The following is a 27,213-nucleotide window of genomic DNA, read 5'->3' on the forward strand; positions in this document are numbered from 1 at the left end:
ACACTCCTTCCCTTCCTGATGTCCTCCCTCTCCACTTCATTCCACACTCCTTCCTGTTGGCCTTTACTGTGCAGCTCTTACGCCAGGCTCTGTGTCGGGTATGCCACCAGCAATGTCTGGTTTCATTTTTCTGAGGTAGATATCATCAGTGCGCAACTATGCTGTCGTAAGATCAGAGACGTCAGCCACTGGTCCCCAAGAAACACAGCCCATCACATTCAATCTGTTCTTCTGATTGGTTAACAGCAATCATGAAAACCCCTGGGCATGGGGAAACAAAGGTGGCTTGTGATGATGCCCCCTTTGCCTAAGAATTATTCTCAGCGGCTTGATCTGGGAAGGTGGGCTCCATCTGCTTCCAGGGAGGGTCTGTGCCTGAAGGTGCCCAGTGGATGGACGGACAAGCAGCCACGCACCGTGCTGTGGGAAACAAATTTATTGGCTTTTGCTTTTTTCAGGGTGCTGTGTGGGTCCCTGGCAAGTCCCATGGTGGTGTTGAGTGGCAGGGACAGATGCTTAATTCACTTTGAAGATGTCTATGGATCTATACAGAGATGGTGGAGGTTAAAAAAAAAGGGGGGTGATAGGAGGCAAAGACAGAACAGCCCAGAGCACCCCTCCCTACCTCACCCATACCCCAAGCAATGCAAAGGACAGATGCCACAGGATGGAATGGGACAAAGGACATAGAGGGGGGAAAAGTAGGCTGGAACTGTCTGTGATTCTAAGGGTGGATTCCACTAGCAAGACCAAACTGAGGAAGGAAAATGAAAAGGAGAAGGAATTCAGAATGCCAAAGACAGTAGATCCTCACTGGCATGGTTCAGCTGCCTGTAATAAGTGTGAAGGTCCCTGCTGTGGTATCTGGCTCAGGGGTGGCCACTGTCCTACAGGAAGGCACCTTCATGGGGACACTTGCTCCTGTCTGGAGCGCCATGGCAGGGCCTGAGCAGAAAGGAAATTGAGGCTATGCTGCCAAGAATGGTGTCTCTTTTCAGAGCAGGAGAACTACGTTCCTGATGGCTAGGGCCCTGGGCTTGGAGCATCTTGGTCACCTGACACGGATTTCTCAGACAGTTGAGGGCTTGGAGCAGCATGGGTAGAGACAGGACTTTCATACAGGGGCAGCAAGCTCTGGCTGTCTGGACCTGGGGTGCCTCATTCTGAGCATTAAACAGGAAGTGGGTGGTCTATAGCTCAGCTTCCCCTAAGGACCTCCGTACCAACTGAGGACCAGGGTTCAAAGGGCTTTCTGCAGCCAGTCTCCCCATCCCCCCAAAGTACATGCATGGGGAGGCAAGCCCATGAATAGGGTGACTTGCCTAAGAGTCACAGCAAGTCGACACCTGAGACCTCTAGTGCATAGCTGGGCCACCTCCAGTGCTTCCACAACCTAGCTGGATGTGTCTCTCACTTGTCTGGGTGTAGGGTTAAGTGCCAGATGTGTACATTTTAGTGTCACCCCTCCCAGAGCAGGGGCATCTGTGCCTATGCCTCTTCTTTCAGCAAAAAGCAGATTGGGCAGAGCAAGTGTCCACACTGATGACTCCTAAACTCTCCCTGTTTACAGGGAGATTTGTCCATCTTGGAGGAGACCAGAGCAACGGGCATCTCAAGCTTGTGTCAGATGCTTGGCATCTAGGTTCAGGAGCATGAGACAGAGAGGCTGGAGGAAGGAGTGAAGAGAGAGCGGAGAGAAGGATGGGAAAGACAGAGACTGGGGGAAGGAGTGAAAAGAGCGGAGAGAAGGATGGGAAAGACAGAGACTGGGGGAAGGAGTGAAAAGAGCGGAGAGAAGGATGGGAAAGGGGAGACAGGGTGAAGGGACAGAATATTTATTTGGTCCATAGTCTCTAGGGAAGGTTCATGCTTGTAGGGCCATGGCAACCAGCGAGGCCACTGCTCCCTTAAGCAGGAGGAAGCCCAAGGCCTGGTGAGGAACTGACAGGGATGACCATGAAGCCAGAGACAGGCAAGTTACTAGGGTTGACATTATCCATCTTCTCACTTCCTGGAAATAGGACCTGGCCCCTGGGCCCCAACACAGCCTTACCTTACCCTCCTGTCCCCTGCCGCCCTTCTTATGCCAGCTGTCCCTACTCACAGCTGCCACATCTGGTTCATTGGGCTTTATCCTTGTAGAGGGCCCAGGGGTTCCTCATTCCAGGAGCCCCTAGGACAAGGATACGGGGAAGACTGACTGAGCAGAGGTCTGGAGTTGGGGCCAGGGTGTGCCGTGGGTATCCTGTCATGACCTCAGGACCCAGGGCTGGGCGCCTCGGCAGGATAGAGGCCTGTCACACATCAGTGCTTACACTACGGCTTCGGGAAAAGGCCTCCCGCATGGCAGAGAGGCGGTTGGGGTTGAGAGCCTGCAGGCCTCCGAAGCTTGCAGAGGGCAGCTCCACATCTTCCTGGCTGATGCTTTTGTAGGCCACACGCCCCCCGCCGTTGCGCACGCCCTCAAAGTCTTCGTCCTCTGGCTCCTGCAGGAAGAAGGTGGGCGGCTCGTAGTGGGAGCAGCTGCGGCAGAGGGCACGGGCCTGCGGGGACTTTTGGCTGAAAGAGGTGGTGGCAGCTGGGTAGAGAGCAGGCCCGTTGGTCAACACGAGGTTGCGGTTGGAATGCAGGGGCGGCAGGTGAGAATGCACAGCAAAGTCGGGTTCCTCCTCGTCCTCCTCGGATTCGTCCTTCTTGCAGCAGTAATACTGTAGGCAGAGGACCGGGGTGACCACAGTGCACTCCCCACCAGTGTCCATTGGAAGGTGGCCCTTCTCAGTCACCTCCAGCTGCTCCACCACCACTCAGCATCTACCCCCACCTACTCGGAGTTGAGGTCCCTGCGTTATGTCACTTATTTATCTCACCCACACAGCTGGATGTTACTATAACTTCCATTTTGCAGGCAGATAAACTGAGGCACACACAGGTAAGAAACCTGAGAGTGGGCAGAACTGGATAAGCTGTTTCATATCCTAGAGTCGAGTCACAGGCACTGGGTGTGCTTTGCACACGGGTTCCCCCTCCTCTTGGGAAGACATGGGACCTCAAAAACCTCTGGAGCTCTGGTGGGGAAGGGTATGCAAGACAACACACCGTTCGCTGCTGCCATCCTAGAGGGCTGCATGTCACTGGCTAAGTCCTTGGTGCTCTCTGAGCCTTAGCCAAAGCCGTCAATGAGCTGGATAGCTGACCACTGAACAGCACAGCCATACTCTATCCCCACTGCAGAGTTTTTCCCCTGAAGTCTGGCTGTACCCTCTTGCACTCTATCCTGGACCCTGGTCAGATGGCTTCCTCTGCAGAGCCACCCTTCAGGCTCCACTCAAACCCATTCCCTTCCCCATCCCTTGGGAGTACCTGAAGCCGACAGTAGCACAGAACAGCGATGATACAGAGCAGAATCACAGTTGCCAAGATGCCCCCAGTGATGACCACAGTCCCGGCTGTCATCCGCCCACTTCTCCATCAACAGCCTGCAACAGACACCATAGGCCACAGCATTGTTAGTGCCTCTATGCAAAGCCACTAGTCTACTCTCCACAAGACCATCAAGAGGGAGAAAGGCAACCCCCCCAGAACGCGCTCACCACAGACTAGGCATCAGCCTGGGACGGGCAGGTGGGAGGAGACTCCGAGCCTCCAAGCCCTGCTCCACCTCTTAGCCTCAGCTTCCCTGTTTGTAAAAGGTGAATGCTAATAGCCTGGCATGGAAGTTTGTTTAATGTTTATGTGTATGGGTTTTTGCCTGCATGTATGTCTGTGCATAATGTGTGCTGTGCTGTGCTGATGAAGACTGTAAAGCTGCAGATCCCTTGGGACTTGAGTTACAGACAGCTGTCAGCTGCTGTGTGGGTTCTGAGAGCCAGGGTCCTGTGGAAGAACTGCTGGTGCCCTTAACCACGGAGCCAACTCTCCAGCCCCTGACCTGAAATTCTCTCTCTCTCTCTCTCTCTCTCTCTCTCTCTTTCTCTGTGTGTGTGTGTGTGTGCACACACGTGTGTGCACGTGTACATGCGTGTACACGGCATGTCAGTGTGGAGGCCACAGGACAAAATCAGTTGTCTTCTTCATCTGTCCCTACCTTACTTTTGGAGACAGATCACTTACTGAGCCTGAGGCTCACTGATTGGCTAGCTGCTGGCCAAGGAGCTCTTGTGTCTGATTCCCCACTGCTGGAGCTCCAGATGTGTGCCACCATACTGTGTTTTCCCATAAGTGCTAGGAAGTGGAATCTGGGTCCTTATACATGTAAGGCAAGCGTTTTACTGACTGAGCCATCCTGAGTCCAACAGCAAAGCTTTCCTGAGCGTGCCTGTTAGCATTAGCTTTAATAATCTCCCTTCCAGCCTAGCTCGACACTCCCACTTAAAAAAAATGTACCTAATGCAGGGCATGGTGGCATATATCTGTGATCACAACAGGGAGACGGAGGCTGGAGGGTCAGGAGTTGGAAGTGATCTCCAGCAACATAGCATCTCTGAGGTCACCCTGGAATACATGAGACCCTGTCTCAAAAACAAACAAGCCAATAAGTGCCAGACGCAGTTCAGCCGAATGCTGGCTTCAGATCTGGCGTATCTGGCTCTTTGCCTATTTTCCCGCATTCATACATTTTCTCCTGTGGTGGAATTTCTGACATATCGCACCATTTAACAGAGCCAATCCCAGTTATATATTTAGTGACAGTAAAATGCACAGCACGTAATTTCACCAGTTGTCCTGCCCCTGTCTAGCTGTGCATGGCTGTGTGTTCGTTGTGATACATGTATGTGCTGTGTGAGGGCAGAGGTCCATCTGCCGTAGTCTTTACTAGGAGTTATCCATCTTGGTTTTGTTTTCTGACTTAAAACTTTTATAACATCTATTTATTTGTGTGCACACATCATTTGGAGATCAGAGAACAAACTTTGGGAGTCAACTCTTTCCTACCATGTGTGCCCACAGATGGAACTGGGTTGCCAGGCTCCACCACACACATCTCCACCTGCTGAGCCTCCTTGACAGCCTCAGGTGTGTGTGGGGGAGGGGGGGGAGTTGTTTGGTTTTATTTTGTTTCGACAGGTTCCGTCACTGGCTTGGCACTTGCCAAGTAGTTGAAATGGCTGGCCAACATGCCCTCCCCTGCCTGTCTGCCTCTCCCCACCTCCCCAGTGCTGGGATTACAAAAGCATACCACCTCTGGCTTTTTCGGTTCGTTTTGTTTTGGTTGTGTGTGTGTGTGTGTCTGTGTGATCAGCAAACACTGATTGAGCCATCTTTTCAGTCCTATTTTCACCATTGCGTGTCCAGTTTAATGCCACAAGTAGATTTTCTTTCTTTCTTTCTTTCTTTCTTTCTTTCTGTCTTTCTTTCTTTCTTTCTTTCTTTCTTTCTTTCTCATCTCATGAGACTAGGAAAAAAAACAATTTCTTTTTATTTAGAAAATTTATATTTAGAAAAATATATTCCCAGTGATGTTACAGGGACGTGATGGCGATCCACTCCTATTACAAAACCAACCCTGATGACTTTCTCAGGACAAATTCTTAGAAGACAGATCTCTGCTGCCCTGGTGGCATGAGCTCTTCACTGCAGGGAGCACACAGCCTGCTTTCTATGTGCCTCTTGCAGGGCTCATCCCACAGGTGGGGCCTGTGCTGAGTGACAGCCCCACCTGCTGTCACAGCCTCTCCTGCAGGGTCTTCCCTTCCTCTGTTGCAGGGCAACCTTTCCCATCTTGGCCAGTGCCATTTGAAGGAAGACTTTCCAGTTTCTCACAGTCCTTCCATCTTCCGGGGCTCTCTCTGACCAGCCCCGTACCTGGGCAAGCTTAGCCCTTCCTCCACTCCTAAGTCTCTGGTTTTTCAGAGACCATGGGAGATGACATGGAGGGAGTGACCAGAATATTTAAAAGGAAAGCCAGCATATCTCAGTCTACCCATAAACACTTCTGTTCAGATGACAGGGGGCACTCAGAAAAGTCTCTCCTCTGCTTGGCCTCTCCGTCCTCTGTGATGCCATTCTTACAATGGACTGCTCGCGTTAGGACCCATGTGTGTTACAACCTTCCATTCCAGAGTTCTCAACAGCCCTACCATTGCCTCTGTTTCACGTGACTAGAAAAGAAATGGAACTGTTCCCCTCACAGGACTTCCTATGTATTAGAGATGGCCTATTTCCTCGTGTGGCAGTTAAGAGGTCCTTCACGGCCGCTTGGAACTCTAAGCTGGCCTCCTGACGCATCAGGAGAAGCCTGACATCATTTCCCCTTCTTGTGATGTTGCATTGACGATGGTTCGGCCTGGTTCTTTCATCATGGGATTTCCCTCCCAGCTGCTACTCTTCCAGCAATATCACAGCAAACACACAACAGCCGTCTCCCCAGGTTCATTTCTCTCACGCTATTTACTCGGATTCTTCCGGATAAAGGTAAAAGAGCTCGCTGAGCTGGTGATTACAAAGCCTCAGCTGAAGGGGGAAGGGCATCCACACCTAGTTCTTACCCCATCACCTGCTAGAGGGGCCCTAGCTCCCCAGGCTCACTGCAGCATGGCTGACCGTTGGATGGGTTTCCACCGACTGAAGTCAGTTTTCCCATTGTCTGAGGGGGACTGTAGGCTTGGAGACCTCTCTGTGGTTATTGCTGTGCCATCCTGGAGACCTCATGAGCCCTTGGTGGAGTTTTCCAGGACGGTACTCACTGTCTCATTGTTCACAGCAACCAGAGTCTTTTATTACAAATGAACTCATTAATTAATTTGTGTGCGTGCCTCATTCCCTTGAGACCGGGTTGCTCACTGAACCTGGAGCTCATTATTTATTTTCTAGGCTGGGGACCAAGACATGGTGACCTCCTGTCTTCAACCCAGTACAAAGGCTACAGGTGCAGGGCCATGCCTCCAGCACTTTACACAGGGCTGGAGTTCCTAAGCCCAGCTCTTACCCACTGAACCTCCCCCCAGCTCAGTGCTTTTACCTTAGTGGTTTTGAAACACAGCCTCAGATCTCCCAGGCCTCCTGACCCTACTGACCAAGTGCTCAGACTGCAGCAGGCACCTCCCACCAACACACTTTATGTTTTCAGAAGAAAGAATCTAAACCATGAGTATTTACATTTAAACTCTGGGATTCTGTTTCTTGGTTTGAGTTTTTATTCATTAAAATTTAATCTTTACTTCTCTTTTAATAACCTAAATTTACTTGCTCTACCCCTTGTATCTGTAGCAATTTTAAAATGGCAATGTTAGGATCCCCACTGAAGCCTCCTGAAAGGCCACCATTTGTCTCTCTGTGTGTTTGTTCCCACAGGGATAGAGTCGAATCCAAAGACTTTCAAAGTCCCCACAAGCAATTCTTAACAGTGGCTCCCCACTGACTCCATACTCAGGTTTATTTTCTTCTCATTTGTTTTTAGCCTAAAAATTGCTTTTCAATTATAGAAAGTGATTGGTCCTACAGACCCCAACACAAATCCGGGTGCATCTGAAGCTCGTCCTTCCTTCTCTCTCTCTCTCTCTCTCTCTCTCTCTCTCTCTCTCTCTCTCTCTCTNTCCTTCCTTCTCTCTCTCTCTCTCTCTCTCTCTCTCTCTCTCTCTCTCTCTCTCTCTCTCCTTCCTTCCTTCCTTCCTTCCTTCCTTCCTTCCTCTGCTCTGCCCTGGAAGCAACAACCTGTCTCAGCTCCACTTTTCCCCTTCCACAGTCTTGTCCTAAGCACGCACATGCACGCGCACACGCTAACACTTTCCTCTTCTCTTTTCAAAGAAGCTGCTGTTAAGACATGTTGCGCCTTCCTTTGCTTCATGCAGCGGGGTCTAGCCCCATGCTGCAGTGATGGTCTTAGGGAGCCCTCTGGATCCACTGTGGAGTTTCTCTGCAAGCTCACGCCCAGGTCATACTCCTTTAGGCTGAAGAACCCAAGCTCACACCACTGGACCCTACAGACACAATTATCCACCTTTTACTGTTACAGAAACATGCAAGGAAACGCCCTGTGGTGCATGTTTCTAAATCTCTGCTAAACCTGCCCAAAGACTTGCTGGGACTTAGACTGAGGAATCCTCGTCCAGGGGTGTATGAGAGTAACGGACAGACCGGTGTTTTGCTTCTGACTCTCCAGGTCTAGGTGGGGCGAGTCTAGATGAGGTGTTCCTACACACTTTACAGTTTGACTTGGGAGAATCAGATAGCCTGAGTACAGGTGGAAGAGCCATGGACATGCACTGTCAGGGAGAGTCTTGCTCAGGCCATGCTTTGATGCAAGGCTGGGACTGGAATTCAGATCTCAGAAGACAGATGGATGGACAGATGACAGGCAGGTCCAGACAGACCCAGAGCAACAAGACAGACAGATATAGGGACAACTCCAAATACAGGCAAGTCCAGACAGCCCCAAAGTGTGAGACAATGGGGTGCAGACATGCTGGAGAGACAGACAGAGAAGGAGCCCCAGGGACCCTACACATTCCCGGGCATGCTGCCTAACAGTTCTGCCCCCCTCGGCCTCTCCAGAGGCTGGGGCCAGCTGGCCTTGCTAGGGCTGTAGGCCTGGAGAGAAGGGGCTGGGATCAGGCCTGCAGTGGAGGTGGCTGCAGGACTGTCCAGGTACATGGCATGTTTCTAACAGTAGGGTGAACCCAAACAGTCACTGGGGCCACTAGAATCGACTGCTCTGCTCTCAGTCCTCTGTTGGGAGTGCAAGGAACATTGATTTTTCTGGGGTCACTGAAGAGATCCCAGAAAGCTTTTCTCAGTGGTCAGAGAAGCTGGGAAGGGTGAGGTAGGTACTGAAACCTTGATTCTCTAGGAAGAGGACTGAGGAGGGTCTACCTGGGAGGTGTATACTAAAGCAAAACAATGTCCTAACTAAGGTGAAACTGTTCTGCACGTGTCACACAGTGGTATCTTACTGTTGAAAGAGATGACAGCAGGGACAGGGCCCTGGTGGTCATAGGAGGAGGGAGGAGGAGTAGCCAGGCTCTCTGATGCACAGAGGCCGCCTTCGTTCCTATCATCCCACCTGCTTGTCAGACAGACCCCTCTCTCTGAGATGACATGGGCCCCCATGGTTGCTCACTTGTGATGATGATGTACAAACCACAGCCTGGGAAGGGGAAAGTGGCCTGTTCTACACCAGTCCCATCAAGACAAACGTTCAGGGTCAGGTTAGAGCCAGATCTACGGATGTGCTCAGGAGTGTGTAGGGTCTCTGGGGCTCCCTCCATCTTCCTCAGTGCAGTAATGTGTTCTCTACTGCCCCATGACTGCTGAGCCTTAAATCTCCTCTGTACTAATGCCCTAAATCGTACAGCACCCTCATGGGAACATGCACTGCAGCAGACAAATCTGCAGCAGACAGTTTGGGGTACAGCCCAGCCTTGCCCTGGCTCTCCCCTCTGGGCTCTGCTTCTGAGCCAAGAGGTTTCATTGGCTGCATTTGTGCCCTTCTTGTTTGTCCTTTGATTATAACAGGGGTATAAATGGGCTTGAGGTGGACACAGACCCTAGGGTTGGAAAGCTTCTCTCTTGAGAATTAGGAGACCCTCGGCTCCCTGCTGGTCAGTGGCATGTGTGAAGACACATGTGGCAAGGGCTAGCATCCTCAGCTAAACATGTAGAGAGTCAGGAGAAACAGACACAGATGTGGAGATGTCCTAGAAGTCTCCAGGACCCTCTGAGACTATAAAAACATCACTTTAAGTGGGTTTCTCCTGTTCACACCCAGGGCAGATGACTATAGAAGCCAAATACTGGTGTGAACTTGTTGCATTCAGAGAAGCCAAAGAGGAGAGAAGTGGCTAGCAAGTTGGACTTGAGTGCCTTTAAGGTCAAGATTCAATGTCCTGCAGTGACTCTCCCCTGGGGCTCACATGCAGGCTCACTGGCAGCCACAGGGACTGGGGCTGGATTCTACCAACAGCGTATGCCCCAATCAAGGGTGCCTTCATGGATGCAGGGCTGGAACTGAGGGGAGGAGAGAGCTTACAAGAGGCATGGCAGGGCAGGGGTTCCTCCTCAGGACAGAGAAAGAAGTGGCCTATACAATGTACACAAACAGACCTGAATGCCAGCCTGTGCTTCTCCAGTCAGTCACCGAACAGACCCAAATGCCTCAGTTTCCTCCCTAGGAAGATTTGAGAAACACTGAGGATTCTGGGAGGGGCAGGCTGATATCATGTGATAGGCATGAATTAGGTCTCCAAGGGATCTGGCCACACTCACAGTAGAGCCTCTCCCAGGCCTGAGAGACACACACACAGCCCTCACTTGGCCCTCAGACCCAGGCTGCTTTTTGCTGCTCTTTGGGGCCTGGGTCCTCTCCAGCGGCAGGCAGCCTGGCGGCATGATGGGAAGGGTTCCAGCTCAGGCCAGGTGCCCAGGGCTGTCAGCAGCCGCTGCTCCAACACCCGGGCCATCCAGCTGGAGCGTCTCAGCATCGCTTTGCGGATACATACACACCCGCAATGGGCGCCAGGTCCCAGGGCTGGCCCAGAACAGCCGTACAGGCCACTGGCAGCTCTGCTCAAGATCCAACCTGACATCATCTCTAGTTAACTACCAACTGTCTTGGGGGTGACCAGGCTTCCCTTGGCTCTAGTCTCCTGCCTTCCCTCAGGGATACCCTTTTCCCATACTTCCACTGCCATCAGAGCTGAACATATGTTTGCTTAATCCAGAAAGCCTTCCTGAATTTCTTCAGTGTGTACCACGTATTTGAGAAACACCAAAGGAACCATGTGGCATGCTTCTCGTCAATGGGAGGAGTGTAAGGACTAGAGCTCACTTCCTTCCACCTCACCCTGATATTCTTGGGTTCTTCCCTATACTTCCCCTCAAGGGCTAGGACTTTTCACAGCCGCCCCCTACACACACACACACACAGCTTAGGTTAGAGGCCTCTTCCTGGGCCCCAGCTCCCTCATCTGCAATGCGGATTCAGTACAGTTTATCCTTCCATCTACTCCACGTTGTTGGATTTTTAACCAACCTGCAAGGAGTCTTGGTGATTTAAATGTACAACCAAATGTGAGAGTCATGGATGAAAACGGTGTCCAGGTGCATGGCCGTTCTTAGTNGGTGGAGCGATTTGTCTGGTTAATTCCGATAATGAACGAGACTCTGGCATGCTAACTAGTTATGCGAGCCCCCAGCGGCCGGCATCCCCCAACTTCTTAGAGGGACAAGTGGCATTCAGTCACCCGAGATAGAGCAGTAACAGGTCTGAGATGCCCTTAAATGTCCAGGGTTGCACGGGCGCTACACTGACTGGCTCAGCGTGTGCCTAGGGTAACCCATTGAACCCCATTCGTGATGGGGATCGGGGATTGCAATTATTCCCCATGAACGAGGAATTCCCAGTAAGTGCTGGGGGTTTGGGGGAGAAGAAAACAGTGTCCGGCACTGAGCCAAGGTAGCAGAGAAAGGGATCCTGGTTCATTTGTCCTTGCCTCGGGGAGATCTTCCCACCAGGTTCTGAGAAAGGCTAACCTGAGTACCTGAGAGAAACAGGGATGCTTTGGGGCTCAGGGAGAAGGGGCTGGGGAGCTTTCTGGAGCAGTCTGCTAAGTTGGTCCTTGAGGGAAGCAGTAGAGGGAAAGAGGCTGAAGGACCCAGGACAACCTGGCAGAGACCACCCTACAGCCTGTCTGCAACCCTAAGGCAATTCTGCAGTCTTCTCATGCCAGCCAAGGCAATTTGGCAAGGCTCTTGCTGAACTGTTAATTACCCCCCGGGGACCATAAATGGGTTTACAGCCTTATAAACAGGAGCTCTCCGTCCCCATCTCCATTTCTCCAAGTGCAAAGTGGAAGAGGCAGCCACTCTGTGGACCCTCCACCCATTTTTGGAATCTGAATGTGTGCTGGGGCTGGGGGCTGGGGGGTGGGGCAGTGTTCTGGTGAGTGACAGTGTGTTTCCCATAACCCATGTCTAGGCAGCCAGCCTGGAGAATGGCCATGTTACAAGCTCCCGTTGTCTCCTGTGTAGAGGCCCAAGCGTCGAGGGGCGGGGACAAGGCAGGAAACACCTGGCAGCAGAACCAGACGCCTCCACCTGCCTCCTCCAGTGAGCTCCCGCCTCTGGCAGGAACCCCCCACATAGCTGCCATCTGGACTGTGCATCCTGTGGTTAACCCCCTCCTTTCTCTGCTCTCCCCTCTGTGCCCTCTTTGCTATCTAGCCTTGTAAGACTTGCACCCTACTTCAGGCCCTGCCAGGGCCCCACAGGGTACAGGGTACAGGGCACATAGAAAGATTTTGTGAAGGCCAGTGCTTTGGAGGCAGGGGAAACCCCAGCAGCCTCACTGCACCCAGGGACTTCCAATACCACAGGGCACCAGAATTGAGAGCCTAGCAAACCCAGCTGCCAGGGCTATGGTAGTGCAGCATGAGAGCCTGGAACTTGCTTGTTTAATGAGGGTCTCTTCCAACCCTGTGAGGTACTACTACTGCTTACTCCAGATGGAGAAACTGAGGCCAGGATAGAGAGGGTTGGCTCTGTCTGGGAATCCAGGCTGGCTGCCTCACAGCCTCTTTCCCTTGCCAGAGTCTGGGCAAGAGCTTATGGGGACTCAGAACCCTTTCCCTCCCCCAAACACATCTGTCTGGTTACAAGTATTTCTGCTACCTGGAAGCCCAAGGGCCCTGCGGTCCGGAGCGAGCAAAGAGCGGCCTCCGGGGTTCCTGTCTAGACCTCCTCTGCATTTGTTCCCAATTTCACGCTCTGCGGGCTCCCAGATTCCTGCGTTCGTTCAATAATAAATAGATGGGAAAGTGTTCAGCAGCTCTGTGTGGCTGGGTTGTCTCAGAGACACTATCCAGAGCCCACCACAAGGGAGGGCTGACAGGGGGCAGCTGCCAGCAGGGTTGGCATTTGTCCCCCTCCCCTCTCAGCTCCACCAAGGCCCTGAGGACCCAGGAAAGTTCACAGGGGTTCATAATCTGTAGAGGACACCATAAAATTCCCACAACGAGGAGACTAATGCACCTAGACGTAAGATTGGTTAGGAAGATGTTGGCGCAAGATACACAGATGCCCTGAGCTTGCCTGCTTGGTGGCTTGCACTCCTGAAGTGTCCCCCAGAAGGAACACAGGGACCCATACATTCCACCAGCCTTCTCCAGGGTGTCGTAGGTGGAATATCTTCTCAGACCCCAGCCGAAGACTCAGTCAAACCGGATCACTGAGCCTAGCCATGTCTGGTGGGCAAGCCCATCTCACTCTAGGGCTCCCTCTAGGTGGATAACTTTTCCTGGTGGCTGAGAGAACCAGTCAGCAGAACCCCAGGCTTCTGAAATCTCCTTGCAGAGATAACCTGACCCATATTCTATAGAAATAAAGAGGCCTGGAAAGTGAAACCGCCTACTGAGAGAAGAGAGATTGCCGATACCCAGTGGACTGAGCGAAGAGAGAGGCCGATACCCAGTGGACTGAGTGAAGAGAGAGGCCGATACCCAGTGGACTGAGACTGCGGCTGGAGGAACCATCCTGCAGTTCAAAGCCGCATTGTGGATTCCACTCCAGAAGGCTGCATGCTGATCAGTTCCAACTGACCCAAAGCCAAAGTGTCTCACCTACAGAGAATTCCTGAGGGAAAAAAGTCCTGTCCCCATTCACACAAGTGTGGCTCAGAGCTGGGCAGCAGAGCTATGAGGGTGGGCGTGAAGACAGGAGCAGAGAAGAAGCCAGGCTTCTCCAGGGTGAGAGCACGCCCTAGAGAAGAAGCCCAGGATGATAAGGAAACAGGAAATGGGAGTGGGACTGGGTTTTTCCCACTTCTTGAGATCCCTACACAGCTGGGGCTGTCTCAAACCTCTGGCAGGAGTCTCCATTCTGCCTGAACCCCAGAGAACCAACTTCCCACCCCAGAGCCATAGTAAAGGATCCAGGCTTGGGAATGGGGATACAGAGATTAGAGGGGTGGAGGTTAGGTGGGGTACAGAGGGGATGAAGCTGCTGGCTGAGGGCTGAAGCTGGCTCCTTGGGTGTGTGAATGATTGCTGGCCTCATGAACATGGCTGGAGCCTGTTGGGCCCTGTTTTGGTGGGTTTATTCCAGGAGCCAGCAGATTTTCTTTTTCATCAGCTACTGCCTGTCTAGGACTCAGTTTCCTAGACTGGCGCTTGTATGCCCTCTCTTGGGTCTCCCTGTGATACAGAGAGTTGGAGAGAACACGTGGAGGGTGGGGGAGAGCAAGAGGGAAAGTGGGGGCTGGGAAGACGGCTCAGTGGGAAAAGTGCTTGCTGTAAGGTGCTTGCTGTATAAGCATGAGAAGCAGTCTGGTCTCCAGTGCTCACGTAGAAGCCTGTGTGGTGGCTTGGTCTAGAACCCCAGTACCAGGGAGGTAACTAGGCAGATAGTAAAACCAGCAAACCGAGGATTCAATGAGAGATGATGTCTCAAGAAATATTATTAAAAATAACGGAAAACAGTAGAGGAAGACATGGTATCAATTACACACAGACACACAGAGACAGACAGACACATAGACACATACAGAGACAAAGACATACAGACACACAGAGACAGACACACAGGCACACACACAGAGACAGAGAGACAAAGACAGATACACAGAAATACATATAAGACACACACACATAGAAACACAAGACATACACACACACACAGAAACACACACAGATACACAGAGATAGACAGACATACACATCCACAGACACACAGAGAGAAACACACAGACACACATACATAAAAACAAAAAAAAAAGGTGACAGACAGGACCCACCTTGAACCTATCCTTATCTGATCCCCTATTGCACACAATCAGGGGAAAAAGCCAGAATTCCCCTCCTGGGACTGCAGAACCTGATAGACAAATGAACACCATTGTCAATCAGGCCTGGAGTGGTGGCCTCAGGCCGAGGAGGCCTGTGTGGGCTGTGTCCACAAGTGAGGTTCAGGGCCTGTGCTAAGTGGCATAGGAAGGCATAGCTTATTCCCTCCTGTGTAGACAGGGCGTGGCTCTGCCCCACTAAAGAAGGAGCCTTGCTTCAATGAGGATGAGCTTCTTCTGGGCTTAGTGGGCTAGGGGGAAATGCAGATGGCAGCAAGGTAAGGGACTCGGTCTTAGTCAATGTTCTATTGCTGCGAAGAGACACCATGACCAAGGCAACTGTTATAAAGGACATATCATTGGGGCTGGCTTACAGTTCAGAGGTTTAGTCCATTATCATCATGGTGGGAAGCATGGTGGCATGTAAGCAGATGTGATGCTAGAGGAGTGGCTGAGAGTTCTCCATCTGGATCTGCAGGCAGCAGGAAGAGACAGCCACTGGGCCTGGCTTGAGCTTCTGAAATCTCAAAGCCCCACCCCCACCCCCAGTGACACACTTTGTCCAACAATGCCACGTCTCCTAATAATGCCAGTCCCTATGAGGCTATGGGGCCATTTTCATTCAAACTACCATAGACAGGCTTCTGGGAGCTGAACTCATCTACTGCTCAAAGGTCTACCCTTCCCACCCCCTCTGAGATAGTCACACACCTGTCAAGGATTATGCACACACTTGGCTTCCATCCCTGTATCTGGCCCTTCAACGGCCAACCTACTCTAACCAAGTTGAGATAGCTACTCTCCAACAGGAGGATGACCAGAAACATCCAAGGCATGAGCTGGAATCACTCAAGTTGGGTCTCTGACCTTGCTATCAAATTCTCCACTGGGCTTCCCAAACCCAAATCTTCACAGGTCACCACCTCAACTAAATACCCTGGCTCTCTTCCCAGTGCCTCTCCATAACAGTAAACACACACCCTGTAGTTAGTCTCTACACCAGGACAGATGTGATAGCCTCCACCTCCTCCTTCAGTTCCTAGGGCATCCGGGCAGGCCTGTTATTATTCTTCACACAGGAAATAGCACAGGTCTTCCAGCACAATACTGGAAAGAGAAGCTCACACAGTCACACAGCAGAAACACGGGTGAGCGAGGGTGATGCTACCCAGAACTGACGTCTTCTCTCATCCCCAGGCTCAGCTGCCTACAGGTGTGAGGACACAGGTTCCCTTATCACCAACCCCACCCCAGGAAAGACGAACTGGCTTCCTACCTGTTGTCAGTCCTCCGGCCACAAGGGGGCAGTACTGTAGCATTCAGTGAGGGGCTGTATCGGAATGCAGTTGTGTGGACTGGGTGGGTGGGGGAAAGCACCAGTGTGTGCTGAGTGTGGCAGTAGCACGTAGTGTGAGAAGGGGGTCTACTTCCTGTAGCCCTTCCCCTCCCCTCCCCTGTCTGCTTCCACTCAGTGCCTTTCTGGGGTCTCCCTTCTTCCTCTTACAGGTAACAAAGTGCAGTGGTCAGGTTTCAAAAACCTTTTGGCTGTTGTTGGCTTTCTGCTCGTTTGTTTGTTTGTTTGTTTGTTTAATAATAATGTGAAACTTTCTCTCCGAAGAGCTCAGCATAACTCTTGGTTCCAGTTCAGAGCCTGGAATATGGGCAGAGAGGGACAGGGTGGTACAAGGCCTGGATAGCTGGAACCATTATCACCCCATGAACTAACTGTGCAAACACTCTCTTAACCCTCACAGCATGTTATTTATGGCTGGAACATCTTCACAAAGAGAGCAGCAAAGGAAGCTACAGGCAGGGTGGGCAGGGCCAAGTCCAGGTGCCTTAAATTCAAGTCCCGTCCCCCCCCACCCCCCCCCACCTGAGGCCTGGAGACCCCTGCTGATGCACCTCAAGGGCTCAATGGTGTGAAGCCTGCAGGGCTGGCTCCTCCATATGCTGGCTGTGGAAAGGGAAGCTATCAACTTGATGGGCAAGGGGAGGTAGAACAGTTGAGTGCAAGCTGAATGGGTACCATCCTGTTAGTCTTCCACCAACCTAGCCTGAGATAGATAGGTGGTGATGGACCAGGTCTACAGGCCCCTCTCCGCTTGCTTGACCAGCCACACCCACTCACACTGTATTTACCAGACCCCTACCTATCCTGCCATCCCTGCCTAACAGTCCTGGGATGCAAGAAAACCCACAAATCCCCGCTGGCAGCATGGTTCAGAACTCTAAACCCAACCAGGACTTCTAAACTGTGCTGAGGATCCCTCTGTGAAACACCCTGTGGGCAAAGTTGCTGGCAGATCATGTGTGGAACAGGACTGAGAGAGCCACTGGACACTCACACACACACACACACTCACACACACACACTCACACACACACACATTCGCACAGACACACACACACACACATACACACACACACACACACACACACACACACGCACACTGAACCTTTCAGCAAATGAATGTGCCAGGATACTGAAGGGCGCTCTGGGTCTAGCCTCTGGGTCTCACTGCTCTACATTAGCTCCAGGCTCCCCCAGCATCCATGCAAAGCCCTGAAAAAGGTGTTAGGCCAAGACTAGAGCATTCTGGGCTATTCTCAAAGGCCTAGCACTCTCTCCCTGCTCCAGCTCTCTCTCTAGGCTACCCTGTTCCACTGTATTGGCTCACTCTCTCTAGCTCACCCTCTCTAGGCTGCCCTGCACCACTGCATTAGCTGCTGCTACGCCCCTGCCAAGTGGTGGCAGCTGTGAGACCACCAGTGTTTTAAGAAGCAGAAGGTTTGGCACACCTTGGTTTTCCCCCTGCCCTATGGCCTTCAATCTACCACTATGGCAGGCTGGGAGGCTCAGGTCCTGGGTAGCTGGGGTGGAGCAGTAACTGAAAAAGATGCAGGGTGCATCCAGTGCTCACTTTATTCTGTTCCCTCCCAAGTTTTACCTGCTGGAGACACTGCCAGCCAGTCCCCCATCATAGTCTGTCTACATTCCCCTGGGGCCCTATATCCCATGGATGGTTCTATGTTGGGGGCTTCTGAGTAGGTACCAGACCCACTTTACCAGCTCTGGGAGGGTGCTGGTGCCAGCAGCACAGGAGCCACACTCTAAGGACCAAAGAGCTAACCAAAGAGCACCAAGGCAAGGCCAATAAGGCTCTCAGAATACAAGTCTTACTCCTTGGGTCCCCACTCTGTCCCTCCGAGGCCTGGTTGGCTCCCTCTGTTTCAGAACAGGACAGTGTTGGACATGCAAGTGGCTAGCTTCTCTGACCTGGAAGACTCGGCCATGTCTTCCTTGTAGTTTTGCTGTATCCCTAGCTGAGGCTGGAGCATGACTGGGCTGGTTTGCCCCAACCCCATATGCCCCAGAGGTGCCTCTAGCAGTTCTCAGGGCTTCTCTGAAAGGACCCAATCACCCATTGAGCATAGTCACAGGTCTCTGCTTTGATACTGTGTCCAACCTTGGATCTGGGTGGGGGCACTGGAAAGACTGGGCGGGAACAGACATACATCGAGTGAGAGCTGAGTCCATTTGAGTCAGTAAGTCGGAATGGCTTTGGGAGAGGAACAAGCTTCAGGCAGACCAGGGGGTTGATGGGAGTGATTGCTGGCAGGTGGGAATGAGCACTATCACGGGAGGCAGCCCAGCTGGGAAGCAAACCTGTCCCTTCAGCCTTGCACAAAACCACACTCCTGTGGTGCACGCCAGGCCTGAGCACTAGCCACGCCTATCACATCAAGGGACCCCACGCAGCCCATGCTCAGACCTCTGAGCATCAGTTTCCCCTCACAGTACTTGACATCATGTCTGCCTGGATATCAGAAAGACTTGAACAGAAACTTAGACATCCCTCCTATCATACCGTCTTGTGTCCTGATACCTTATGTCGTTTACTGTGGCAGGATCTAACCAAGCAGCCCAGGCTGGCCTCAAACTCAGGATCCTCTCGCTTCATCCTCCAAAGTGTTGGGATGACAGGGATGTGCCACCACTCCTGTTTCGGTCCCTCATTTTAAGACAGTTATGGTACTCTTCAGGTGACCCCTCCCCATATGGCATGCAGACTGTGAGATAAACACTAGGTTGTATTTTGTGTCTGGTGATGAACAAGGACATAGTCCTGCCTGTTGAGGCCCAGGAAGCAGGGCTGTTCAGCAGGCTGGAAACATCCCTAGCTCTGGCCTCCCGTGCAGCCATGGTCTGGCAGTGTGTGGCCTCGGTTGTGCCACTGACTTCTCTGTTTCCTTTGCAAAGTCTGAGAGCTCTGAGCAGGCCTGACAGTCACTTTCACTTCCCCTGACCCAGGGCCAAGGCAAAGAGGACAAGAGCTGCTTAAGGATGGGCGCTCAGCTCCTGGGAGTCTGCAGGGCAGTGAGTGAGGATGGACGTTCTCTGTGTATAAGCACACTTGACAGGCTGCAGCTCACACTTTCCAGAATGGCCCCCTGGGCTTTCTCTGGAGCACACTTTCTTCTATGGTGTCTCCATAAGTCTCTGAGCATAGAACTATTGGTTCTAGGTCCAAACATCTGTGTTCCTAGGCTCTCCATGGTCATCTTCCCTTCCCATCCCCCACAATCTGTTCTGCTTGGAGCTTCAGTATTCCCCAGGACTCCTTGAATTCATTTAGGAAGGAGCTTATTCCCCAGCCTGCCAACCACAACCCTAGCCTCTTTCTCATCCTTTTCTTTTCCTTTTCCTCTCTCTTTCTCTTTTTCTCTTCCTTTTTCTTTTTCTTTCTTTCCCTTTCTTTTCCTTTCTCTTTCTCTGGCTTTGATGGTCAGCCCTGAACTTCCTCTAGCTCTATTCAAAGCCATCAGTCAAAACAGTTCCTGGAGCAAGTCTCCCCTAAATTCCACCCTTGCTCACCTCTCTGGAACCCTGCATCATTACTGTCTACATCATCTACCCACAATGCAAATGGGATCGGGCACTTTCAGGGTGTTAAGGCCACAGACATCTACCTACAATTTGGCAGCAAATACTCACTAAATTCTACCACATCATGTATGGCTCTGGATCCATGGTCCCTCATGCTAGCTAGTTTTATGTCAACTTGACACAAGCTAGAGTTCTCTGAAAGGAGAAAACCTCAATTAAGAAAATGTCTCCATAAGATCCATCTGTAGGGCATTTCTTGATTAGTGACTGATTAGGGGTATCCTAGCCCTTTCTGGGTCTGGGTGGTGCCATCCCTGGGCAGACTGATCTAGCCATGGAAGAAAGCCAGTAAGCAGCATCCTTCCATGGCTTCTGCATCAGCTCCTACCTTCAGATTCCTGCCCTGTTTGAGTTTCTGTCCTAGCTTGATGCACTACAGTGTGAAGTGTAAGCCAAGTAAACTCTTTCCTCCCTAATTTAGATACCACCCTTGTGTGGTTTTAGTGCTGTGGGCAATGTGAGTATATATTAATACTATGGAATGAAAGGAAGGTGCTATCGGGGAGAAGAGATCAAGGAGATCAAGGAGAGGGTGCCAAACCCTGAAGAAGACCCAGGGGTGATGCAGGAGAGAGCATCCCACAAAGAACATGGCAGGCATAAAGGCCCAAGGCAGGCAGAGCTTGGTGGTGCTGGTCATCCATAAAGTTCATTCTGGGGATGGGAGACAAAGCTCGATTGGTAACGAGCTTGTCATATAAGCATGAGAACTGAATTTGATCCCCAGCACAGGAATAAAACCTGCTCGTGATGGCTCCTGCCTTTAATTCCAGTGCTGTGCAAGTGGAGAGAGAGGATCCCTGGGGCTTACAGGACAATCAGCCCAGTGAGTTCCAGTTTCAATGAGACCCTGTCTCAAAAAAAAAAAAATCCTTATTACCTAGGAAGGCATCGTAATTCCTGGAACACTGGAAAGTTCTGGAGGGCTTGGGCTAAAAGCTGCTCTGGTCTTTCCTTACAGAATTCTCATCTCTGCAGGTTGTTTTCCTGACACTAGGTGATTGTTTCCTGGGCACCACACATTGTGGAGGTTCACCTTGCTAGGAGCTTAGATACTTGTATATTTTGATATGTTCTTGTGCCAGCAAGATGGTGAGTGAATGTGCTTGCTGCCAAGCCTGATGGCCTAAGGACCCACATGATGGAAACAGAACTAACTGTAAGTTGTCCCTTGGCCCTCTCAAGCAAACCTAGCCCCCCCCATGAATAATAAATAAATAAATAAGTAAATAATTTTAAAAATAGTTTCCAGTTTGTATGTCATTGATCCTCTAGATCCCAAAAGCTCAACAGACTGCTAACAGGAGGGGCTTAAAGACGCTTCAAAGTCTAAATGTGGTAGAATTTTTCTCCAATAAATAAACATTACAAGGGACCAGTCACTGGGTGAGGAGGTGGGACTTAGGGATCTGGAAGAGCAAGAGGGAGACAGGAGAAAGGAGCTGTCCTTTTGGACCAGTGGAAGCAAGAGACAGACAAAATGTAGGAAGCCAGAGGCTGTTGGTTTCAGAAGTGGATCTGCCAGGATCCATTACTGGAGTATTTCTAACATAGAATAGTTTGTAAAATTAGGAATGCTAGGTTCTGCAACTAGCGATTGTGTCACCTGTTGGTTCTAAGCTAAGATTGTGTGGTGTTTTCCTTCACACAGCGACTCAACTGGGTTCCAGAAAAAGATACAACAGCAGAGCAGAGCATGGTGCTCAAGGGTGCACCCCAGCCAGCCACGGGAATTTGGAAGCACAGGGTGTGCGTGGCAAAAAAGGAAAGAATGCTGTCTCAGCCTATCCACCAGGGCCGGCCAGGGAATAGCCAGAGCTAGTGTGGAATGTTTTTAATATTTCACACTGCAATTAGGCTGCGTTCTCAGGTCAGAGAGTCCCAATCTGGCTTATTTCATAAGTGGGGTACTGGGGACAGGCACTGAAGCCACAAACCTCAGGTCCTTTGAGGGGACACACCTCAGGCTAATCAGACAGGGGTGCCCTGAGATTCCCCACCAGCAGAACCCCGCTCTGGTGAACAGCAGGGCTGGTGCCCACCTGTGTCTCAGCCCCTTCCCTCCCTTTGACCTAGATCCCCCTTGTCTGCTCAGGGTCATGGCCACTGTCTCCCTTTCCAGCTGGACCTACACTCTCCTCCATTCTGGTCCCTTAAGGCCTCACCTGCATCAAGTCCCCACTACCTCCTGCTCCCACTACCTGCCACCCCATCTCCCTAGAACCACTGCAGACCTCACCACTGTCTCAGGTTCCTCCTCCAGCCTCAGCTCAGACTGGACCGGGCCTTTGGACTATGTATGTGCAATGGCCCGAGCCACCATTCCAAATGTACCTGAAGCTCTGTGTCTAGTGGCGGCAGTAGGGTAGCCCCGCCTCTGCCTGGGTGTCGGCTCTCTCCTATTGCTTTTGAAACACCCAGGCTCTGCTGGGAAGGACATGCCTCACCCTGCCTCCTCTCCACATCACCTCCCTCCTATCTCCTTCTTCCGATGTGACCCATGACTTTGTCTCCATTCTCATGTGGACGCATCTGCAGTACTGGAGAGGTTCTGAGGCAGCATGGGTCAGGGGGATCCTCACTCCTCCACCTCGGCTCTCTCTCCCCAGTATCTGTTCAGAGTCATTGTGCCCCCCACCCCCACCCCACAGCCGACGGTTTTACCAGCTGTGACTACTACAGTCATTCTCTCTGCTCAGGTTGGAGGGAAGGTGAGGGAAAGGGGCCTATTCCCTCTTCCTTCCCCATCTCTTCTCCAGATCTGCAGAACTGGGGCAGACCAGACAGCAGGTGCCAGCCATGAGCTTTGATCTCTGTCAGACCTACTCACATTGTCATATCAGGAGAGCTTGAACCTGGCCACTCTTAGGAACTATCTTAAAGTACAGACCCAGCAAGCTCCCTTTCTGCCTTGCAGTGGACCTTGTACTACCATGGGCACAGCAGAGTCTTGCCTTGATGACCTTGGCCTTGGTCATATGACTTAACCAATGAAACAGGGGCACATGGGATCACGTCCCAGTTCTAGACAAAGTGTTAAAGAAGTGCGAATGATTCACTCCTGGGATCCCGACAGTGTGCTCGAGAAGCACATGCTCACAGACTGGAGTTATGGAAGAGACCTGAGGACCTAGAGTGGACACCTATGAGTGGAACAGCCCCAGCTACTCAGCGGCCTGTGAGCAAAAAGAGCTTTGCTTACTGTTGTGTTGCTAGATGTCAGGACAGCTTGTCACACAGTTGCTATGCCAATAAGTGACCGACATATACATGAGCATCAGCCTTGCTACTCGGGCCGAGACATCACAAGTGTTAAGTGACTAAGAGAATGCCCAGTGGCACTTTGTTACCCAACAGGTAGAGCCTGATGAAGCTTCCCTAACAGTTAGCTGCCAGAGAACATGAGGGTGCCATGCTGTTGAAACAGACAAGTAAAAGCAGCTCCCCAGGAGGCATAGAATCTTCCAGAAGCCAGCATCATGTGCCTGCATAATGGGAGCTAGACAGTGTCTCCAAAGGGAGGCTGCTCCTTCCTGTCCTGTGTCTGCAGAGGGCACAGGGCGAGACTGGGTATAAGTCTGTGCGCACATGTGTATCTCTATATGTGTGCTGTTTTCTTGTTCTGCTGGATAGACCTCAGGTCCTCTTGTGTGTTAAACAGGCAATCTATTAGTGAGCTATATCACTTCAGTGTGCATATTTGTTGTATGTATGTGTATGCCTGTGTATCTGTTATGTGAGTGCAGGTGTGTCTTCATGTGCATGTCTCAGTGTGTGTCTTCTGTGTGCACATGTATGTGTCATGCATGCATATGTATATGTTTGCATGTGTGTCTGTGTCTTCATGTGAATGTCTTTGTGTATCTGTGTGTGCATGACATATGTGTTTCATGGATGTACTTGTGAATGTCTCTCTGTGTGTCCATGTGTGTCTCTGTGTGTATCTGCTGTGTGCATGTCTTCCATGTGTGCGTGTTTAACTGTGTCCGCGTATGAATGTCTCTGTGTATCTGTGTGTGCATGTGTGCTTCTGCTTGTGTCCCCGTGTGCATATCTCTGGGTACCACCTGCGGTTTTTCTTCTTTTGTTTCTTTGTGTGTCTACTGTATGAATGTCTATGTGTATTTGTGTATTTGTGTGTGTGTGTGTATGTGTGTGTGTGCATTTGCCCCTGTTGTACATGTCTGCATGTGCATGTTTGTCTCTTCAGGACTCCACATTTGCATTCCTCTGCAAGCGCCTGCTGTGTGCATGCATGTCTGCATGTGTACTTTTGTGCACGTGTGTGTCTGTGTGTACCAATGTGTCTGTGTGTTTGTGCTGTATTGCTGACACTCAGGGAGGAGGTAGGAACAGAGTGGGGCACAAGGTCCCAGTCATCCCACAGATATTAGCCAGCCTGCTCAGCAGTGATGGACAGCACCTCTAGCACCAAGCTGAGTCTCTGCCTTTCTTCCCTAGCAACACCCAACATGAGCCCCAAGAAGACCCCAACCGCATGAACACCTTGTGCTGGTCGGGAGCCTCTCTCCCTGATCCATGCCCAGAGTCTCCAGAATTCACCATGCTCCTGCAGGGACCAAGGATCACCCCTGGTAACAGAAGGGGAAACCACACCTGTCTTTATATGCCAGGAAACCGGAGCAAAAGGTTAGTAATCTGGCGATTTTCACCAACAGGCCCTAAATAACTTCTCAGGGTATGGCTGACTGCAGACCCCTTCTTTCTCCATGCCTCCTTCTCTCTTCCTCTGCCCATCCCTATCTCCTGATCAATGAAATGGGAGCTCCCAAGGAGAAGGCAAAACACAGACCAGTGGGAATATGACCAACTACGACAGTGATTTCCCAAGACTGCGCCGTGAAACAATCTTCTGCAATGGAGTTCTGTTTTGTAATTAGGGGGTGTCTCCTGTGGGAAGCCTCGTGAAGGTAGAGATCACAGACGGTTGTATTCTTCAACTCTGGAAGTAGGTTTCTGTGGAGCTTCCCACGTAATGAATGTTTTAACCAAACAAACACCAAACACAGGTAAACACCAACAGTCCTAACATCAACCCCCGTGGTAAAGACAAGCAAGAACATTCTAGAGAAAAGAGGCAGACTACCTCCCCCGCCACATCCCCACCCCATCTTCTTTCCAAGGAGATGCGATCAAGGCCTCTCACACATAGAGGGCATGGTGCCAGTTTGGGGGTAAGCCAGCCTGAACTGTGGGGCTCTGGAATGGGCTCAGAAAAAAAAAGTAACCCTAACTGAGTGTCTGCCTATAAACTGGAAAATGGAACATCTTTATTTTGCCTTAGGAAAGTTCCTGAGTATTCCCAGTGAGATTGTGTATGCCAACCCTGAGTGGAGCAATTTGGAAAACACAGTATAAATATTACATTTCAAACATTGTAAGGTGAGCCCCAGGCACATGTTGCAAGGAGGAGACGGCACTCTTGGTGTCTTCCTCACTGTCCCACCCCCGAGAGCTCTGTAGCCTTTCCCTCCACAGCCACAGAACAGACCAACCAGTAAGGGGGCTGCTCCCGGGCATGGTGGGTGGTCCAGCAGCAAGTGACATGACTGGGCAGAGGCATGGGGGAGTTCACATATGGGCTAGTGCCAGGAGAGAGAGGTTGGCTAAGCCTGGCTTAGAACCACAGCATAGGAGAAACCCCAACTACACCCACAGAGACATAGTTAGAAGCCAATGGGGCATCCGGGACTAGCCCCATCTGGTGCCTTCTTTCCCTCAGAAAAAATTCAGGGGCATTTCAAGAGCCCACTGACTGCCAGCTAGCATTTTTAGATGGCCTCCCTTGCTTCCATCGATGGCGACAGTGTCTGGCAAGCAACACCTGCTCCCTTGACTATATACCTACCCAGTGGGCTCAGCTCTGACTGCATCCAGTACGCTTCCCCTACTGCTCCAGCCTGAGGTGATCTCCACAGAAGCTAGAGTACCTGCCTCCAAGCCTCATGCTGTCAACCACACAGAACCTTCCCACACTATAGTTTAATCCTGTTCACATGCCCCCTCCTACTCTCTCCTCCCCCAGCCAGCCTCTAGGGCCTTCCACTCAAGGCTTATACCTCAAGCAAGCCTGTAACAGCCAGAACCAGTGGATGGCAGGCCTGTCACCAACCCAACTAGGTACATCTGTGAGTCAACAGCTGCCCTGCAAAGACTAGGTAGGAAGTTAGGCTGGAGCTAGGGCTTTGTGACAGAAGATAAAGCCCTGAAGCCCATTCCACGATGGGGGCTGGGGTCAAGTCAAAGGAACAGGAACACTGAGTCCAGTGTGACTGCAGGGGAGCATGGAGACCACAGCAAAGAACTGGAGGGCTCTTAGTCTGCATGCAATAAGCCAAGGAAAACTGGATTGGTTTTCCTTTTGCAGCAAACACACATTTCTTTTAATACAAATATTTGAATATATTATAAGATGCATGTGTATTAGGTAAGCACACATGATGCATAACATAAAAAAGACAAAACCACCAATCACTGCTTTGTGCAAGCAGGGGCTATTCCTATCATGGTGGCTGGCACGGGTTAGGGGGCTAGGGCACGCACTTCCAGAGATGTTAATTGCTGGGTCCCTAGGCCACAGACCAAATGCCAAAAGCAAGAAACAGCAAAAGACAGAGGATTCTTCCTCAGACCTGGGTACAGGCCCAGCCACCGGGCAGAGCATCCTGAGAATACCCAACAACCGACTTTGTCCCTGGGTAGCCTGCAGAAGCCTAGAGCTAATTGTAAGAGCTAAGCCACAGGTGGTGGTGGCTTTGCCCACTGTGGGCTTCACTGTAGTAAGAAATTTGGAAATCTGGTTTCTTTAAAAGTCACAGAAATCTTATAAGAATGTGTTTTCATTTTATTCCCAGGTGTGGAGATACAGTTGTGTCACGGCAGCTGACTGTAACTTGTCTTGTGCTCTAGCAGAGGCGTGGCTTGTCGGCAGCAGATAGTTTCTGTGATTCTGTAGACTTGGAATTCTGGAAACTTTTCAGAAGGTATATAAAGGCTAAGGCTTCCAAAAGGGGAGGTTGGTGGTTGGTGGTCATTCAGAGATGTCAGATGTGGTTTGTTAGCAGTCATGCTCAAAGAAGAAACAAGAGGAAGAAACCAGATTGAAGGATCTCTTTGTCTCTCTCTTCTCTATCCTTCTTTCTCTCCTATCCAGTGATAGTGAAACTGGAAGGGATGGGATAAAGAGTGGGGAAAGAACCCACAAAAGAGCAAAGCCCTGCTACAAACAAAGAGGAAACAAGGGAAAAATTAGATTTAGAGATTTCTGTGTCTCTCTGTCTCTCTGTGTGTATCTGTCTGTCTCTGTCTCTCTCCTCTATCCTTTCTCTCCTAGCTAGTGATAGGGTGTGAAACCGGTTGGGGAAGAGAATAAAGGGTAAAAAAAATGAAGAAGAAGAAGAAGAAGAAGAAGAAGAAGAAGAAGAAGAAGAAGAAGAAGGAGGAGGAGGAGGAGGAGGAGGAGGAGGAGGAG

The 27,213-nt window shown here is 51.0% G+C and overlaps 1 protein-coding gene across 1 annotated transcript in view; it reads right to left on the reverse strand.

Annotated features, from left to right (window-relative positions):
- Positions 1 to 429: 429 nt before the first annotated feature.
- Fam163b (family with sequence similarity 163 member B) overlaps positions 430 to 27,213 on the reverse strand; it is a 31,100-nt gene continuing 4,316 nt past the window's right edge. The window contains exons 2-3 of the mRNA XM_021155857.2: positions 3,361 to 3,476; positions 430 to 2,708 (exon numbers count right to left, since the gene is read on the reverse strand). Coding sequence (XP_021011516.1) covers positions 2,298 to 2,708; positions 3,361 to 3,453 — 504 coding nt within the window. The 5' untranslated portion in view covers positions 3,454 to 3,476 and the 3' untranslated portion in view covers positions 430 to 2,297. The remainder of the gene's footprint in view (positions 2,709 to 3,360; positions 3,477 to 27,213) is intronic.

This window comes from Mus caroli, chromosome 2, assembly GCF_900094665.2.
Source record: "Mus caroli chromosome 2, CAROLI_EIJ_v1.1, whole genome shotgun sequence".
Lineage (NCBI taxonomy): Eukaryota > Metazoa > Chordata > Mammalia > Rodentia > Muridae > Mus > Mus caroli.